Raw genomic sequence first — 17,570 nt, forward strand, 5'->3', positions numbered from 1 at the left:
CTTCACAATCCATTAACAGGGTTTCTTAGTGCCTCTGCTACATAGTTAAATATACATAAACAAAAGTAACGTACACTGTGATAAGAGGATTCTAGCCACAATTTTCTTCTCTATCTCTGTTCACCTACCTAGCCAAAGTCCTTATTTCATGTGGCATTATATTTCTCCGTACATTTTTATGTGGACACCTTCACCACCCTCCAGGACTTTTTATAGAGAGAACAGACAAATAAAAAAGGGATTTCATTTATAACTCTAACATGTTTTATTTAATAAAGACAGCGGTTCTAATCACGATTGTCACAGTTTTTTCCTTTTAAAAAAACAGCACATACCAACACACAATTATATAAAAAAAAGAGAACTCCACACAGAAACTAAACACTAAGGGAAGTTTGTCGAAATCATTCTTTTTATGAGATTGTCAAACCTACACTAAACACAGCATAGAACTAACACTGAGGGAAACAGGGGAAATAGTTCACTATAAAACAGTGAAAGAATCTTTTTTTAATATATAAAATATAGTTCAATCCAGTAGCTTCTCTACATACTGTATACTATAAAAACTCTCCCACAAAAATTAGTGTCTTTAAATATACATATTTGAGTCTGAACTGCACCAAGATTAAAAGCAATTAAAAATAACTGATTTCTCTCTGGTTCTTTTCTGTCTTTCAAAACATTTAACTTCACAGTATCAGCTTGGAGAAGAAGACAAATCCAGTGTTTTGTTTTTCTTTAAGTAAAGCAGTATTAAGGTAAAATTGCAGCTCCAGTGAAATCAAAACCACAACGGAGCCAAAAAGGTTTCCAATTAGGCTCTTTGCAAGACAGAGCAGCTGCTGCATAATAATGAACAACCTTAAGTGTGCAATGTTTTAGTACTTTTCTATAGAGTAAGGAACATTTTAAAAATGAACAATCATGCTCAGAACTATTGCAACCTTTTAAAAAAAAATCCAAAGAACAAACATCAAAAAGTATTTAAAATAAAAGTGCAAAATTCTTTAAAAAAAATCAACCCAGAAAGACTGGGAAAGAACAATCTTTAACAGAAAGACAACGCTTCAACAATTCACTTAGGATGGGCACATCTGCCAGCTTTTTCACTCTAGTTGCATGCCCTTTGTTGATGTTTAAAACTGCCAGACAAGAGTCCGATGCAAACTTGTTTGAGCTCTGTTGCACCAGTACACTTCAATGGTATCAATATGGCACTTAACATTTATTTTTCAAAAACACCCAAAATACTTCTAAGAGTTATCATTGGGAAGAGGAACCAAAATCCCAGTCCAGAGACTGAGGCACTTGTATTCTTGCACTGCTACCCTATTAATTACAATAAGAGATACCAACTTGTTTGTAAAACCACATTCTCCACTGTAAATTATCGGGGTCATTCATCCAAGTGTGAAAAAAATTGTGCTCAAATGGCAGATCCTCCACATTATATGTTCACTGGCATCAGCAGAAAAAAAAAGAGGGCTACATTCTATGCACTCTTCTACATCTTCTCTCACTCAATTTTTAAACATGTAAAGAAATAGTTAAAATTACAGTTTTCAAGCTTGTTATTCTGAAAAAGCTCCAAAGTAAGCATTCCATTTAAAAAATCTAATAAATACTATATCAAGTATCATCAGGAGGAAAATATATATATATAACTTAAAATTTAAACAGAAAAAAAAATAACTTAATTTCTGAAGATTTTGTTCAGTGCTATTTCCAATCCAAGGGCAAAAACCCCCACCATGAAGTAAGACCACAGTACCACAGTCACACATCACAGGCATAAAGCACTCTGATATGTCTTGCATGTATTACCAAGAATATTTGTACAGTATCAAACGAAATTAGATTTAAACATACTATAAATAGAAGGCAATGTTCACATTATATGTGCACTCATCATTTAAGGGAAGAATAAGAGAATCTTACAATATATCATTTCTTATTTGAATATAAAGGAGTTGCTTTCTGCACTACTTAACACCCCCTCCTGCCCTACAGTGTTACTACAATGCTGTTGTTGCATTGCTCCTTCATAGCAGGAATTCCTGAACATGTGGACTGGGAACAAAAAGAGAGAACACATGTACACCATTGGAGGGGATCCACAACTGAGCATTAGTTCCTCTTGCTGAAGAGACAAGTCTTTTTTTTTTTTTTAATTTTAGAGGCTTGCCTCTTCAGAAGCAGGTATCACTGAAGCAAAAACAAATCAAGACTTCCGCTTGGCATGTGATGATCTCCCATAGCAATATGTCTCCCCCCCCCCCCCTTCTGTATGGGAATCTCAGTCACTGAAAGTAAATGCTGGGTCATGCTCTTTTCTGCAGCATAGCAGAATCTTGCCCTTGAGGATAAAATTATTCCAGTGCTTCCATAATATTCAACTTTAACATAAAAACAATCCAAGAAAGGGGTTTTCACTTTAAGGTAACCCCAAAATGTCAATACATTTAATTTAGTTCTCCTTTTCCACCTAGTCACTGAATGCCAATCATACAGAAATATATTCAACAATAGATTATTATGTTTAAGTGTCAGAGATTCAAAAATATAGTTTGCATGGGTATCAGAAGGCATAACTTGACATTCAATGATATAAGCCGACTAAGAGATTCTGGAATTGTGCAGGAATATGTAATTTTATTCTCCCAGAATTTTTTTCTAACTATATACGCTTTCAGTCCTTCCAAACCACGTCTCATTCATACCATACATACAGATCCCCCTGCAAAAAAGCTGATAATTTTTTGCTCACTCAGAATAAATCCTGTGAACAGCCAAGATTAACCATTTCCATAAGCCACTTGCTAATCAAAAAATAAATTGGCTAATTTGACCTATGAAGATAAAGCAGTTAAAATGCAGTCATGTGGCGAATGTAACTGAGCCTCTGCTATGTTCGTGTAGGAAAAATAGTTCATTTAGCATAAGCCACTGGTACCAATCCACCACAAGGAAATATAATTTCCTAGAATGCAACAAGAACATCCCAGTATTTTGAAATGCTAAAGGTTTATCTTTGAGGGAGATATCTAAAACTGCTTACACATTACAAAAATACGTTTAAATATTTGGGTTCTTTTCCCTTTAAAGGAAACTATATTTTAATGCAACTCCCAGATGGCACCTCTCTTTGAGGATCTGACCCCCTTGTAACTTCCTTGAGGCCCCATCCTTTTGGCCTTATCCTCCTTTTTCTTCAAACCCCAGGCCTCTCTCTCTCTCCACCAGCTGTTCCAGCCAGATGTGCTCCCTATAAGGGTCAGAGACAGCCCAACTCTTGCATGAGTTTCCAAAGAATGTTGAGGTGGGAAACAACAAGAAACACACAACAGTGCTGTACCCCCTACACAAATTATTGCAATACTTGAGCTTTGCTTCCATTTACAGCTCCCAGAATGCCCAGGTCAGCAAGGGAGATCCTGGGAATTGAAGTCTTCCCTCTTCAAACATTTCCACACTGTCTGTTTGTGTGGTCTATTTTTATGCAGCACTCATTAAACTGGAGATGCTCTCAAGTGCGCCAACCCAAGAGGGAGTCAATGAATAAGTGGAAGTATGTATGTGTGCAAAAGAATGATGATGATTAGTATAAGAAAATGTATGGCTATCTGGGTAGACACAGTTGTGCACCAGAATACATGGATGGTGTGCAGAATGATAACTTTTACTGGCTCACTTGAACATATTTAATCAGGCATGTGAATGAGGACTAGGGTTCCTAAACTCTTTGGAGCGGGGAGAACAAACTCGGTCCCTGTGTTTAACAAAAGTCTGAAATGTAGAAAAATTAAACCTAGGATGAGCTGCAAAGCAGGGCTGCACATGAAACCACTGCAAAGGGCCCAGCTACATGAAAAAGCTAGCTCAGAGGTGGAGACTCTATACTAAATCTCAGGTTTTCAATGACACTCCACAGTCTATTAGTGAAGTGGAAAGAAATGGCCCAGCGGCCACATGGAGTCCTCTAGCTTCTCAAACTTGCTAACTTTTATTTGTTTTGGACTTCAGCTCCCACAATCCGTCACCACTGGCCACCCTGGCTGAGACTTTTAAGTCCAAACCATCTGGGGGATCCATGTTTTGAGACCAGCTGCTTTAGATGGCTTGTACTATAACCCTCATAAGCTTCTTGCCATTACTAGCCATGGTACATGGAGCTGATGTGTATTGTAGTCCAAATTATCCCATAATGCTATACGTAATGCTATAAGTAAGTGAGGGCAGTGTTTGCACACCCATACAGCAGAAATGTGGGAAAAGAGTGGAATTGGATGGGGTAGTCAACACGGGTCACCTTTCACAGGCAAGATCAAGCCATGTAGGCATAACGCCACACTAGTGCTAAAATGCCAACCAGCCTAGCTGTCAAGCTCTCCTCAGCTTTGCTAAGCATATTGTGATTCAACATTCATGACAAACTGGATGGATGGGGGGATGAAGAAGAAAACGTTTGTGGACTGGGACCTCAGAACATATAAAATGGATCCAATGAAATATCTGAAAGGCTTACCTCCCTCCTACTGGAGATTTACTTGCCAAAAAGTGCTTTCTGGGAAGTGGGGGAGAACTAAAGAAAGACATTAACTGAGAAATATAATACTTGTAATGTATTCAGCATTTAGTAAGGATGATCAGAACTTATTGGCTAGGGGTTTAGCTAGAGGGTGGGGGCAAAGTGAAGGCATGCTCTCCCAAATAGGAATCCACCCCTCCTGTTAAATATCCCATCAGTTCCCATATTTCTAGCAAAGCAATAACTTAAAACTTCTGTTGAACGTTTGGAAACATGGTCTATGAATCCAAAGAAAAGGGACAGACAAAGTTAGAAAAGGGAACAGAAAAAGCAGTAAATATGAGTTCTAGGAGTGAAGCATTTTCAGTGTCTCACTCTCCGCAATATTAAAAATTTGGGGACCAAATGAAAATTTCTTACAGAGGGAACATAATTCTTATTGGGGTAGGAGAGCCCCTCTTTTGTTGGCTCTACCAAGGTCATTATGCTGTTAGCAGAGATGAAGGTGTCAAAGGACATGGGCATAGCAGAGGCAAGGAAAGGATGAATAAGACAGTAGCAGCTTGGCATGGGCAACCATCCAAGTCACCTTTCCCAGAGTGCCTTGGCTCTGAGAACTTCTTCCCCTGGAAGCCATATATGTGAGAAATAGCAACATGGAGTTGGCACCCATCTTCTTCTTTTGCCACTGCTGCTTGTCCTCTATATAAAAGTGTGGTGAACATATAACCACAAACATAACAGACTATGTCAGAATGCCTACTCCGTCCTAACTAGCCTCTCTCCTGTATTTTATACTGTCAATTAATGCAAACCCTATACAAGTAGGGTCCTCTCCTGTCATTCGCATGCCCTGTTTTTTGTAGGGGACAGAACGTGATAGTGGGGCCATTAATCTTTGCACATGGAGGCCCACATTCACACAAAAAGTTCTACACATATATTGGATGGCAAGGTATCCCACTCCAAATAAAAACCCCACATAATTATACTCTACAGAGGAATTAAGAACAATTCAATAGAAATGAAAAGGGGGGAGTATTTGTGAAGGCAAAAAGAACAGCAGCAAGGCAAGTGTGATTTGTTAGTGTTTTCAAAAGACAAAAAACTTTTACCACCTTCTGATAAAAGGAAGGGAATCTTCAGAAGTAGCATTACTTCAAAAGCCTCTTCAGGTTATAAGGATTCTAGACAGTCCCCTTGAGGCACACAGAACTCAAGATTTCTCTTCAGACACACACTGTTAAGTAAGGAGAACTCTGTCCTAGATAGCCCATCCTGCTTTTGAAATTATATTTCTGTGAAGCATACTGAAAATAAAAAAGTTTGGATCAAAAAGATTACATCCAGAGTAGGAGAGATATGGAGGTCATTAAGAACCTACGTGAGGGATGCACAATAAAGGTGTAAGTGATAATCTGGGGGGAAGGGGAGGTTGCTGTATTGACAGCACACTGTTGCACCCATGGTGCAGTTTTGATCAAGGATCATACTTTCTCTTTCACAGGATTTCTTTACCACATTTCTAGCTTGGTAAGAGAGCACCCACAAAATGAGAATTGCAACCAAGTATCCTTAGCATCAGAGCAGCCCTCTCTATACACCCAATTAAGCCAATCAATCGGGTTAAAACTAGCGTCCATCCAAGAATTTTGGATTAAGCAATCTGCAGATTTGCTAAACACAACATTACGGGGTAAGTAGCTGCAGACCTAAAACAGGGTAGGGGACGGGAGCAATGCATAAAGGCAGCCTTTCTCCCATGAAATGTAGACCTACATTCTCCCACCCACCCATCCCCTTTGTGATACCATTCACCAGAAGCAAACCGGCACATCCTAGGAAGTTGACCAGCATCTCTCTTAACACAAAAATACAAGAACTCAAACCACCAGTGACTTCACAAGGCCACAGTGGAATTTGCGGATGTGTCTATACAGGTCGCCCGACTGGGTGAACCGTCTCTCGCACCACTTGCAGCCATGTGGCTTCTCCCTGGTGTGGACCACTGCGTGGCGGCTAAGGTTGTGAGAGTACTGGAAGCTCTTCCCACACTGGCCACAGGTGTATGGCTTCTCACCCGAGTGAGTTCTCTCATGTCTTTTCAAGGTGTACATGCAGGAGAAAGTCTTGCCACAGAGAGTGCAAGTGGGTACTGACCCGTCAGGGGAGAGTCTGGTCCTGGAGCCATCCTTATCGCGGAAGTGAGAGCTGAGATGCAGCTGGAGGACATGAGGGCTAGGGAAAACCTTGCTGCACAATGGGCAAACGCAGATGTGCCCCGGGGGCACAAGGACACCTGAGGATGAAATGTCTGAGGAATCCATGTCATCCTCGCTCACTTCCCGCTCATGATCTACTTCTTCCTCCGGAATGTGAGAATCGCCGTTCCCCACAAACACACTTCCTAACCCTGTCATCAAACTCTTGGCAGAATTTTCAAAATGCCGACTCTCGGGGCTCCTCGCCTCCTCATCCGACAGAGACAGAGACTCCGGCTCATCTTTAATCAGAGGCTTGCTACCCTCCTGCGGCTCCTGCTCCTCCTCCTCCTCCGGCGGCTGGCCTTCGGAAGCCAGCTGTCCAAAAACGTAGGAGGGGTGGAAGGAATCTCTCCCAGCCACAGGCTTGAAAGACAGATCTAAAGCGCATTCTACATCACTGGGAGCCAAAGGGTGGTTAAGAGACCTTTGGGACAAAGGTCCCACCAAACTACTGACATTAGCTCTTGTTTTTCCAGCTGCCATGGTGTCAGATTCTGCATCAGTTAACACAGAGCCGGTGCTTCCAAGTTCGGAGGACCAATCTGGATAACCGCCACTCTTCTCTTTCTCAGCTGCCAATCTTTCATATTCCGCCACGATTAATTTTTTCTTATTATCCGGGCTGAGCTCATGCCCTAAGGACGTTCTGTCATCCAGACTCCGCACATCCAAACGGGCCACCCCGCCATTCATTTTCTCATCCCCGCACAATTCCTTATCTTTCAGCTTGCCCTTGCAGACTTTCACAATGTCGTACATGTGAAGGTAGCTGGCTGCAGCCAGCACATCTTCCACCGGGAGGCTGTTGAACTCCAGCTTGCCTTCGTACATGAATTCAAGCAGCAAGCCGAAGGCTGGGGCTGTGACAATGTCACTGTTCAGATGCACAATGTCCCTTTTGTCTAGCTGGTCCCTGTAGAAAAGATGGAAGTACATGCTGCAAGAGGCGAGAATGGCTCTGTGGGCTCGGAACTGAGCGTCTCCAACTAAAACAGTACAGTCACACAGGAAGCCCTGGTGACGCTGCTGACTCAGACACTGCAGTAACTGCCGGCTATGGTCTGGGAACTCCATTCTTCCTTCATAACCTGTTCAAAACAGGAAAAACTTGAATGCTACTATAAACCACAGGGCTTCTAAGCAGCTGTTAACAAGCAAACAGATTTGGCTTGGGGGGTGTAACTGGAGCCTGGGAGATAACAGTTCAACTGCGCATTGTCTGTACATTTTTTCTCCTTTTAATTTCCCTTCTCTTTAAATGTCTCCCCATGCCAGAACACCTGCTTCACTAAGGGGGGGGGGGATTCAGGAAAAACTACAATCTTAAAAGTAAAGTAAAGCCTCTAAGGCAGTATTGCCTGCAAGCTTCGTCTCAGCAATGTTCAAAAGGTTTAAGGTTGGGGGCGGGGGGAGAGACTTCAGAATTTTAGGCATTACTGGAAATCTTAATCTTCAGGGCAACACTGTGGTGACTTTAATTGAAACCAATGTGTTTTGCACACCCCACCCTCTCTGCCAACACTTTTAACTTTGTACACGAATAATTGTAACACACTGTTGTTTTTAAGCATGCTTCCCCCCCTTCCAAAACACACACACATCAGATAAACACAAACAGACACATGCCATTTGATAAAGCAAGAAATCACCATGGTAGGTCCTAAAAACAAAACGCATGATGAAAAAAGAAGTCTCTCTCTCTCTCTTTCTCTCTCTCTCTCTATATATATATACACATATATACACAGAGACACATAGACAAAATATATTTTGTGTATATATAAATGCATACACAAATTCTATATGAATATATACATTCTTATAAATACAAACACACACTTGTAAACATATACACAAACACACATACTTATAAACCCATGGACATGTTCTCTCAGGTCAAATACCCCCCAGTCAAACTCTTCCTTTATAATTCAAAGACAGAAGCCATGGTAATCTGGAAAATAAAAAAAATCAGTATGCAAAAAGGGACCTTGCAGCACCTTTGAGACTAACTTTGCATACTGATCTCCCTTTATAAACCAGGAGAAAGCCATCTTTCCTGACCCCCTTACCTTGAACACCTGGAAAGCAGGGTCTGGAGGGCTCATGGGGGGGGGGGGGGAACAAGACACTCCACAAAAAGCAACAAAAGTTGTAGAAGAGATCTAGTTGGGGGGGTGCCTGTTTCTGTTTTCTTTCCCCAGCTTTGTTTTGCAAGTGAGGTGCTTGGGATGAGAAGGGGGCTTTTGGCTAGCCAGGGGGAAGGAGGTTTCTCTGTGTGTATGGAGGGAGAGGGGGAAGAGAAGAAAAAGAGGGAGGGAGAGAAAGAAAAGAAAAGAAAAGAAAGAAGGGGGGAATGAGCCGTATGGGAAGGAGGGGAGGGAGTGCTCCGTTTGCTAATTACACCGCAAGCTGGAGAGTCAGCTGCTCTGACTTCACTGCGCTGGAAATGCTACCTCCAGCTGTGCCCCTTTTAATGCCATATGTTCCTTCAAATCTAGCTACCAGCCAACCACAGCTTGCTGCCTTTTAAAGTTCCACCAAGCCACCCCCCCTCCCCATTTATAGCCACCCATTCCACCCTTAAACTTCCACTGATCCCTTCTCTTGGTCCTAAAAATCCTCCTCCCCAGGCTTTCCATAACAATCTGAACCCCTGTGCAAAGGGATCCTGGAGCACCTTGGAAACTCACTGAAAGAGAGAAGAACTTTTTATTTTTGCAAACTCCAAGGTGCTCCAAGATCCCTTTGCACAGTTTCCCCCCCCCCCCAAACCCAGATGTTTCCTAACCACAAAGGAGGACCAAGCACCTTACCAGAAAAGAGCTGAAAAGCTTTCTTCTAACTCTAAATCCCTGCTTCTGAGTCAAAGGTGCTCCAAGTGGAGGGCATTTTGGTATTCCTCCCTGGGACCGAAGTTGGAAGTGGAGGACATGTCCCTGAAAAGGAGGACTCCTGATCACTGCCAAGCCAAAAAGCTCCACACATTTCTCAAAACACAACCCCTTGCTTCTGAGTCAAAAGTGATCCAAGTGGAGGACATTTTGGCATTTCTTCCTGGGACCGGGGGGATTTGAAAATGGAGGACAGGTCCTGGAAAAAGAGGACGTGTCCTGGGAGAAGGAGGACAGGATTAGGGCTTTGAATTTTACTCCTTTTCCTGGAGAGTTTGCCCTTTGGAGCGCAAAAGGAAAAGTTCCCAAGTTTGGGCCAACTTTCCTCCTCTTCCTCCTTCCCCACTTTTGGCAGGATCCCTCTTGGATCGGGGGGGGGAGGATTTTCCTTGGGATGCTCTCCGTAATCCCTCCCCATCCCCACCAGATCCGACACACACACTCTCTCACAACTTTGTCAAACAATCCCCCTTTTGTGTGCTAAAAAACAAAACAAAAACCTTGGCGCAAAGAGAGAAGGAAAGAGAAAGAGAAGGGACCCCCAAACCTCTCCAAAACAAGAAAAGCTCTCCAAATTACGCACAAGCCCCAACTCTCCAACATTAGTGGGGGGCTGCCTAGAAAAGGAGAAAGGCAGCCAACCCCCCCCCCCCCAAACCCTGCTTGTAGGGGAAGGGAAAGGGGGTGCTTTCCCCAAAGTGGCACCCACTCACCAGCCAGCTCTGGTCTTGGTCCTGGGTGCCACTGGAGAACTGCATGGGCTCCACTCTCTTCTTCTTCTTCTTCCCCAGATGTGAGAGTGCGCTTTCTTGTTGCTGGCAACCGACCCAGCAGTGCTTCTCTCTCACTCAATCTCTGGTGTGTGTGTGTGTGTTGTAAAGCAGGTTGTTAGCCAGGGCTGGCTCTCGCGATACTTCCCCCCTTTCCTCCTCCAACCAGTGTGTGTGTGTGTGTGTTTTCTTGTTGCTTTTCCTCCACCAACACACACACACACAATGGAAGAACCCTGACGCCTGGAAACGGCTGTTGCTGGCAAGCCCAATAATTTGGGGATTTTTTAAGGGGGGAAAGAAAGACAAATAGGGGATGGGGGAAGCCTGACTCTTTTCTCTTTCTTGTCCTCTCCACTCTTCCTTTGCATTGGTGAGGAAGGCGTTTCTCTGCTTCCACCAGCCCCTGCATGATGACCCCACCAAATGCAAAGGAAGAGGGAATCCTGCGTCCACACTGGCATGCCCTATCCCGCGCTGAATGCGTTATAAGCTTTCAGAGGGGCGCCTCCCTGGCCTTCCTTCCTTCCTCCTCTTAAGGCAGCAATGCAGTTTTTGCAAAGAATAAAAAATCATAATAACCACATGGTTGGGGAAGAAGGATTTTATTTTTATTTTAAAATATTTTTATTTATTATTTTATTTATTGTCTGCCAGCACCCAGAGGACCTTTTCGGCAACTGCTCCCAGATTATGGAACGGCCTGCCGGAGGAGATCCGTCACAACACCAGCTTAAAACAGCTTTTAAAAAGCTGTTCAAACGGATCTCTTCTGACAGGCCTTTCCTGAACAGATACCAACCACTATAACTATAACCTGAACTTGTTATCCCCTGAACTCTGCTATAACCACTGCCTGATTTGAATGCTTATTTTAAAGTATGTTTTAATTTTGTATTGTTCAATCGTTAGTTTAGAGGTGGGTGTAGGGTTGCCATAAGGCAGGACCTCCAAACCGGGACAAATGTAGGACAAATGTAGGGCCACATTTTCAAATGTAGGACACGTTTTTTAAAAAATGGACGACACATGAAAAAATTGATAATTTTTTTTAAAATGTGAATATAAATGCATGTTTCTTAGGCATGCTCAAAATGGAGGACATTTTGGCATTATTCCTAGACAGAAGGCTGAAATGTACTTCTCATTCTGGCCAAACACCCCCCCCCCCCCAAATTCTACAAGAACATTTCCCACTTCCAAGCTAGCATTTGCAAGATCACAGGCAGTCCCTTGTGCCACTGAAAACTACATTTCCCACTCCCAAGCCTTCTTAGCAATTCCCCCCTTCCTCCTTTTCCTTGCCCCCTCCAACCCCCCCAAACCCCTCGCCCCCTCATTTTCCCAGGTATGTCTCAACTTAGGAGGGATTTATGGGACAGATCCAAAGCCTTTTTTCTTTTCTAATGGGGGCAAAGCCTTGAGAAGCCCTGGACCCCTGAGAAGAAGAGGAGGGGGGCTTAGAGAGAGGAAGAAAGAGAAAAAGAAGATGAGGAGGGGGGAAGAAAGGAAGAAAAAGGAGAGGAGGAAGAGGAGGGGAAGAGGAGGAGGAGAAAAAAAACGGAATAACAAGAAGAAGGGGAAAGAGAAAGAGAAAGAGAAAGAGGGGAAGCAGCTTGCCTGAATGCAAATTCCTCCCTGCTTGGATGTTGCCCAAATAAGGAAGCAGAGGGCTGGCCAATAGAGGCAGGGCAGTGCAGCAGACCCCGCCCCTGCTGGTTTCAGTCCTCCTGCTGCTGCTGCTCCAGACAAACTGCATAGGCAGCACTCTATAGAAGGCAGGCAGCAGCCCTGGGAGCTCAGAGTTGGGCAGCCACCCGGGAATGGGGGCGGGGCGGGACTGGGCACGCCCCCCAGGGGGCGGGAAAGTCCCGCCCACCACCGTGAAATGGCAACCCTAGGTGGGTGGGAGATTGGAATATGGGCTTGTATTGTTTTAACTTGTAAGCCGCCCTGGTTCAGTTGCACAGAGAGGTGGAATATAAATGAATTTTATTATTTCATATATATATATATATACTGTATATATGTATAATGCACGCACACACACACACACGAGAAAAGTTGCATTGGGGATGTAACTTTGTAGGAAATGGAGGAGATCAGTAGGCAAAAGTGATCTATCTCCTTTCGCATGGTTGGTTTTTGCATGGAGGATGTAACTTTGGCAAAAAGGGGAGATCAGTCTGGAAAGGGATCTTGGAACACAGGGATTTTATAAGTGTTGCCAATTTCCGGGAAATTTCCCAGGAACAGGGAATTTAAAAACCTTTCCATGTCATTTCCGTGTTTGCTAGATTTCCGGGAAGATTCAGAGAAATTCAACCTTCAGGGAAATTCAACTCTCCTGCCCAAACATATCTTCCCGCCCAAAAAAACCCTCCCAACATACCTCCCATCCCAGAAGTCCCACCCCCTTTAGCCTTCCCATAGTGCTTTGCATGCACCCCTGATCCGGAATTCCTGCCCCCATTCCGGGAAATTGGGGGGGGGGCATTCCAGGAAGCCAATCAGGGGATTTCCTTCTAGGGTGATTGGCAACACTGGATATTATAGCTCTTCCAGCCTGACTTCCAGTGTTACAAGATCCCTTTCCAGACTGATCTCACTTTTTTTCTTTTTGCAAAAGTTACATCTTTGCTATGTCTTTGAATTGCAGCAGTGAAAGTTTGTCTCCCAAGGGTGCATCAAGATCCCTTTGCATTCTGATTTTCCAGACTAACTGTAGCACTGAAAAGTTGAGTTTCCAAGATTCTCCTTTGCGTACTGGTTTTCCAGAGTAACAGGACTACGTGTTTGAATTGTACCACTGAAAGTTAATCTCCAAGGTGGTCCAAGATACCTTTGCATTCATTTTTACATCCAGGATGTAACTTTGGCAGAAAGGGGAGGAGATCAGGCTGCAAAGAGATCTTGGAGCACTGAAAATCAAATCTCCCATACTGATTTTCTAGACTAACAGGGCTATGTCTTTGAATTGTAGCACTGAAACGGGGGTGTGCAAACCACACTGCAGAAATAATCTACTTTGGGACTGCTTTACCCGCCCTGGCTCAGTGCTAGGGAATTTGGAGAACTGTAGTTTTGAGGTATTTAGCCTCTGAGAGAGGTCTGCCGCCACCACAAACTACAATCCCCAGGATTCCCTAGCCCTGAGTAAGGGCAGTTAAAGCTGTCGCAAACTGGATTGTTTCTGCAGTATGTTTTGGACCTGTAAGGTTGTACAACATACCTTTGCATACTAATTTTTGAATCAACGATGTTAACTAGCCTCCTTCCCACTTACAAATAAATCGGTTTGCAATATGAATCGATGGATCAATTTGACAGTGAAGCATGGTTCACACTACATTTGCCCTGATCGCATTTTTTTCCTGTAAAATAACTCACTTGTCGTTCACATTGATGAATGAATAGATTCAAAATGGACCCGCTTCAGCCGACTCAAGGGCAAATTTAAATCGATTTCGATCCGCATCTCGCTCACACTTGCACTGAATCAATTTATCAAAAAAGATGTGGAAAAATCAGTGTAAAAAAGACACGCATTAAATGGGTCTATCTCATGGCCCCCCTCTCTGAAGCTATTTGGTTCAAGTGCGAACCAGGGTCATTTAAATTGCTTCAAACCAGTTTGCAAACCGGTTTAAAATGTAGTGGGGATGACAGATAGGGGAGGAGATCAGTCTGCAAAGGGATTTTGGAGCACTGAAAGTTAAGTCTCTGGTTAAAAAAATCTCTTTGCAGATTGATTTTCCAGACCCACAGGTTTAGGGCTGTGAACTGTACTACTGAAAATTAATCTCCAAGGGTGCTCCAGGATCCCTTTGCAGACTGAGATTTGCATCGAGGATGGAACTGTTGCAGAAAGGGGAGGAGATGAGTAAGCAAAGGGATCTTGCAGCACTGAAAGTTAGTCTCCAGGAGTGCCCAAGATCCCTTTGCAGACTGATTTTCCAGACTAATACTGCCAGGGCTTTGAATTGTAGCACTGAAAGTCTAAAAGTGCAAAGAGATCTTAGGGCACCGTTTGAGTATTCTCCAAGATCCCTTTGCATTCTAATTTTCCAGACTAATAGGGCTATTTGAATTGTAGCGCTGCAAGGTGGTCCAGGATCCCTTTGCATTGGTTTTTGCATACAGGATGTAACTTGGGCAGAAAGAGGAGGAGATCAGTCTGCAAAGGGATCTTGGACCCCTGAAAGTTGAAGTCTCTAAGGTGTTCTGAGATATCCCTTTGCATACTGATTTTCCAGACTAGCATGGCTAGGGCTTTGAATTGTAGTTAGGCTCAACGGTTGCTACAAGATCTCTTCTCAAACTGCTTTTTTCCTAGATTAACATGGGCATATCTTCGAATTTGAGCAGAAAGGAGAAAGAGTAGAGCCTTGGGAGAAATCGGGGTTGTTTTTTGGAGCAGTGGAAAAATTAACAATGCAACCCCCACCGAAAGAGAGTTTGACCTGGAGCATCCTAAAGCCCAGGGCAACTAAGGAAGGGCCCCCCAGCTACCTTCCTTTTCTTGGAGAAATTTCGGCAACCCATGCCCCCTGGCTGTTTGCAAACAGGATGAAGAGGTGCTGCTGAGCCTTCAGGACCTGCAAGAAAAGACACAGTGAAAGAGATCTGGGAGAGGAGGGACGCAAATTAGGATGGGTGGCAAGTGTTTCATATTTAATGGGGGGCCATACTAGAACCATGGTGGGGAACCTATCGCACATGTGCCCTCTCTGGCACGCCAAGCCATTTCTGAGAGCACACAGAGAGACAGGAGGGTGGGGGAAGGGGACGAAAAGATGCATGCCTGTTCCTCCTCTTACCCCTGTCCTCCTGGGCTTTCTGCTATCTCTGGGGTAGTCCCATCCGTGAATGCATTCATTCAGGGGGGAGCACCGGAAGCAAATGGGGCAAAATTGCAGCCTGGCATCATGGGAAATTTGCAACCCGGGGGTTTTGCGGTGCTGTTCCAGAGCACAAGCAAACTGGCATTCCACACCAAACCAATATGCAGTAAATTCGAACCGAGCCTCAATGCGAATCCTGTCAACTCACTTATTTAGTGAACTCTCCGAAATGAGCCAGTAAGGATTCAGTCCGGAAGCACCGCGGAAGCCCCACAGGAGGGGCTCCCATTGAAAGCAACCAGGTGTGAAAATACATTAACATTATAATGTGAATCTACATCGCTCAATTCGCAATCACCCTGGATCTGAGCTGGAAAAAACCCGTTTGATAAACGCCAATGTTTCCCTATGGCAGGTATTCTCCAATGATTCTCTGTAGGTGTTTCCCTGCAATCTAGTGCAAACAGCCTGATCCTAAAGTGCGTCCCTTCTGGAGTAGTGGTGCTCAAATGGGATAGTTTGGTCCACTTGATAACTTTACTTGCAAAAGTAATATGGGGCATTTTCCTTTGCTGAAAAGTAACGTTCATAGGCTTTTGCCTCACCTCTGCAGCCCTGCAAAAATGTACTCGGAAGTGGAAATTATTTCATACTGTCATGCAAAAAAAAATGTTTGCAAAATATTTGCAAAAGTTATAAATATTATAGCATGGACGTTTTGGTGCAATCCATGTCTCCTTAGAAGTAAATCACTTTGGGTTCAAGGGGGGCTTAGTCAGAGGTAGTCACAAATCTGCAGCCTGAATCATGGCTGTTTATATTCCGTTAGCTACAGCCACACTGCAGGAATAATCTGGAGGATTGACACAGTTTTAAAGGACATGGCTCCTTGTTCTGGAATTCTGGAACTTGCAAAGCTCTCATGCCCCCTAACAAACTACAAGTCCCAGAATTCCAGAGCATGGAGCCATGACCTTGTGTGGGCAGGGCTGGCATTGCAGGCTCCATCTTGCAAGGAAGCGGACTCCTCCCCTTATGGTCTCCCCCCCCCCCCCCCGTGCACAACAAACTTAGTCAAGTGTGGTACAACGGTACCTTTAATAAGAAAATAGCTTGGTGTCCAGTAAATAATAGCTCAAAACAAAAAGTCCAGCCTTTTAGTCAGCCTTTTCAACTTCCCACCAAGGCAGGGCTCGCCTCCCAAAGCTTCCCCTTTGGACTCCACCAATCGTCCTCCAAGACTTGAAGATCTCTGGTTGTCCACTCCCCCGAGTCAGCAGAAGTCCAGACTCCCTCCTCTCAAGGGTTCCACCGCCTCCCCTCCTCTCGGGGCCTCTGCCCTTGCCGATGGGCCCTTCTTGGAAGAGGCGCCTGGACTCCATCCCTCTCTAGACTCCTTAAACCCTGTTCTTTCCCTTGCCCGGCCACTGCTGCCCAACCAGCTCTTCTGCATCCATCCTTTTTCCCCACACGCCTCAGCCCTTCTCCTTTTATATCCCTTCCAGCTCCACCTCTGGGCTATACTTCCTCCTTCCCCTCAACCTCCACCACCTGGCTGCCCTTAGCCCCCTCAGCTCTCTCCACCTGGGTGAGTACCTCACTACACCTTGAAAGTGGTGTCAATCTGGATTATTCCTGCAGTGCGGATGAAGTGCTAGTCACCTGGCCCCCAAAAATGAAGAATGCAAGAAGGCGTGTCTTTGAAAATGCATGGCAGGTTTGCAGCCATATTTATTGGGGAAATCTAGATGCTTTGCAAAGATACTTCTCATTTGCAAAGCTGCTTTGCAAAACTTTTAAATTACTTAAACTGCTTTTAAGCTACTTTGCAAAACTTTTAATCAGTTTCAACTGCTGTCTTCCGTTGTCCTTTTGCCCGGTAAGGAGGACCTTACAGGCCAAGTGGAAACCTTCACTGGGTCCTCCTCCATTGTGGACACTTTTGCCTCATTTTGTCACTGATTCTGCCTTCAGCAAAAGGAGCGTGGCTTTCTCTTGGCAACCAGGACTGGGAAAAGAAAAGCAGTCCAGAAATCTTCCCATAAGCCTAAAGCATGTGGAGGGGATTGGGTCATACGACAGGCATGGCCTCTGCATCTGCACTGCTGAATTAATGCAGTTTGACATTGCTTTTAACTTCCATGATTCCATTTTATGGAATCCTGGGAGTTGTAGCTTGTGGTGGCTCCAGAGCTCCCTGACAGAGAAGCCTGTATATCCCACAAAACTAGAATTCCCAGAATTCCCTATCATGGAGCCATGGCAGT

General features: G+C 44.2%; 1 protein-coding gene across 3 annotated transcripts; it reads right to left on the minus strand.

The window, feature by feature from the left end:
* Positions 1-241: 241 nt before the first annotated feature.
* On the minus strand, positions 242-13,949 carry ZBTB42 (zinc finger and BTB domain containing 42). 3 transcript variants are annotated; one of them, XM_089522664.1, is made up of 2 exons: positions 13,850-13,949; positions 242-7,883 (listed from the first exon to the last, which is right to left on the minus strand). In XM_089522664.1, exon 2 carries the CDS (start codon positions 7,867-7,869, stop codon positions 6,415-6,417), a length of 1,455 nt encoding a protein of 484 aa, XP_089378790.1. In that variant the 5' UTR covers positions 7,870-7,883; positions 13,850-13,949; the 3' UTR covers positions 242-6,414. The 3 variants fall into 3 exon arrangements, with proteins under 3 accessions (XP_089378790.1, XP_089378792.1, XP_089378791.1); XM_089522666.1 differs by lacking the exon at positions 13,850-13,949 and adding an exon at positions 10,403-10,548 and having other exon boundaries at positions 242-7,708; XM_089522665.1 differs by lacking the exon at positions 13,850-13,949 and adding an exon at positions 9,612-9,749.
* Between the last annotated feature and the right edge of the window lie 3,621 nt (positions 13,950-17,570).

This window comes from Sceloporus occidentalis, unplaced genomic scaffold (genome assembly GCF_023333645.1).
Source record: "Sceloporus occidentalis isolate IW3139 unplaced genomic scaffold, rSceOcc1.0.p SCAF_4, whole genome shotgun sequence".
NCBI classification, from domain to species: Eukaryota; Metazoa; Chordata; class Lepidosauria; order Squamata; family Phrynosomatidae; genus Sceloporus; species Sceloporus occidentalis.

Excerpts from the sequence above, each read along its gene's own strand:
- ZBTB42 (XM_089522664.1), bottom strand. The coding sequence starts at position 7,869 with ATGGAGTTCCCAGACCATAGCCGGCAGTTACTGCAGTGTCTGAGTCAG.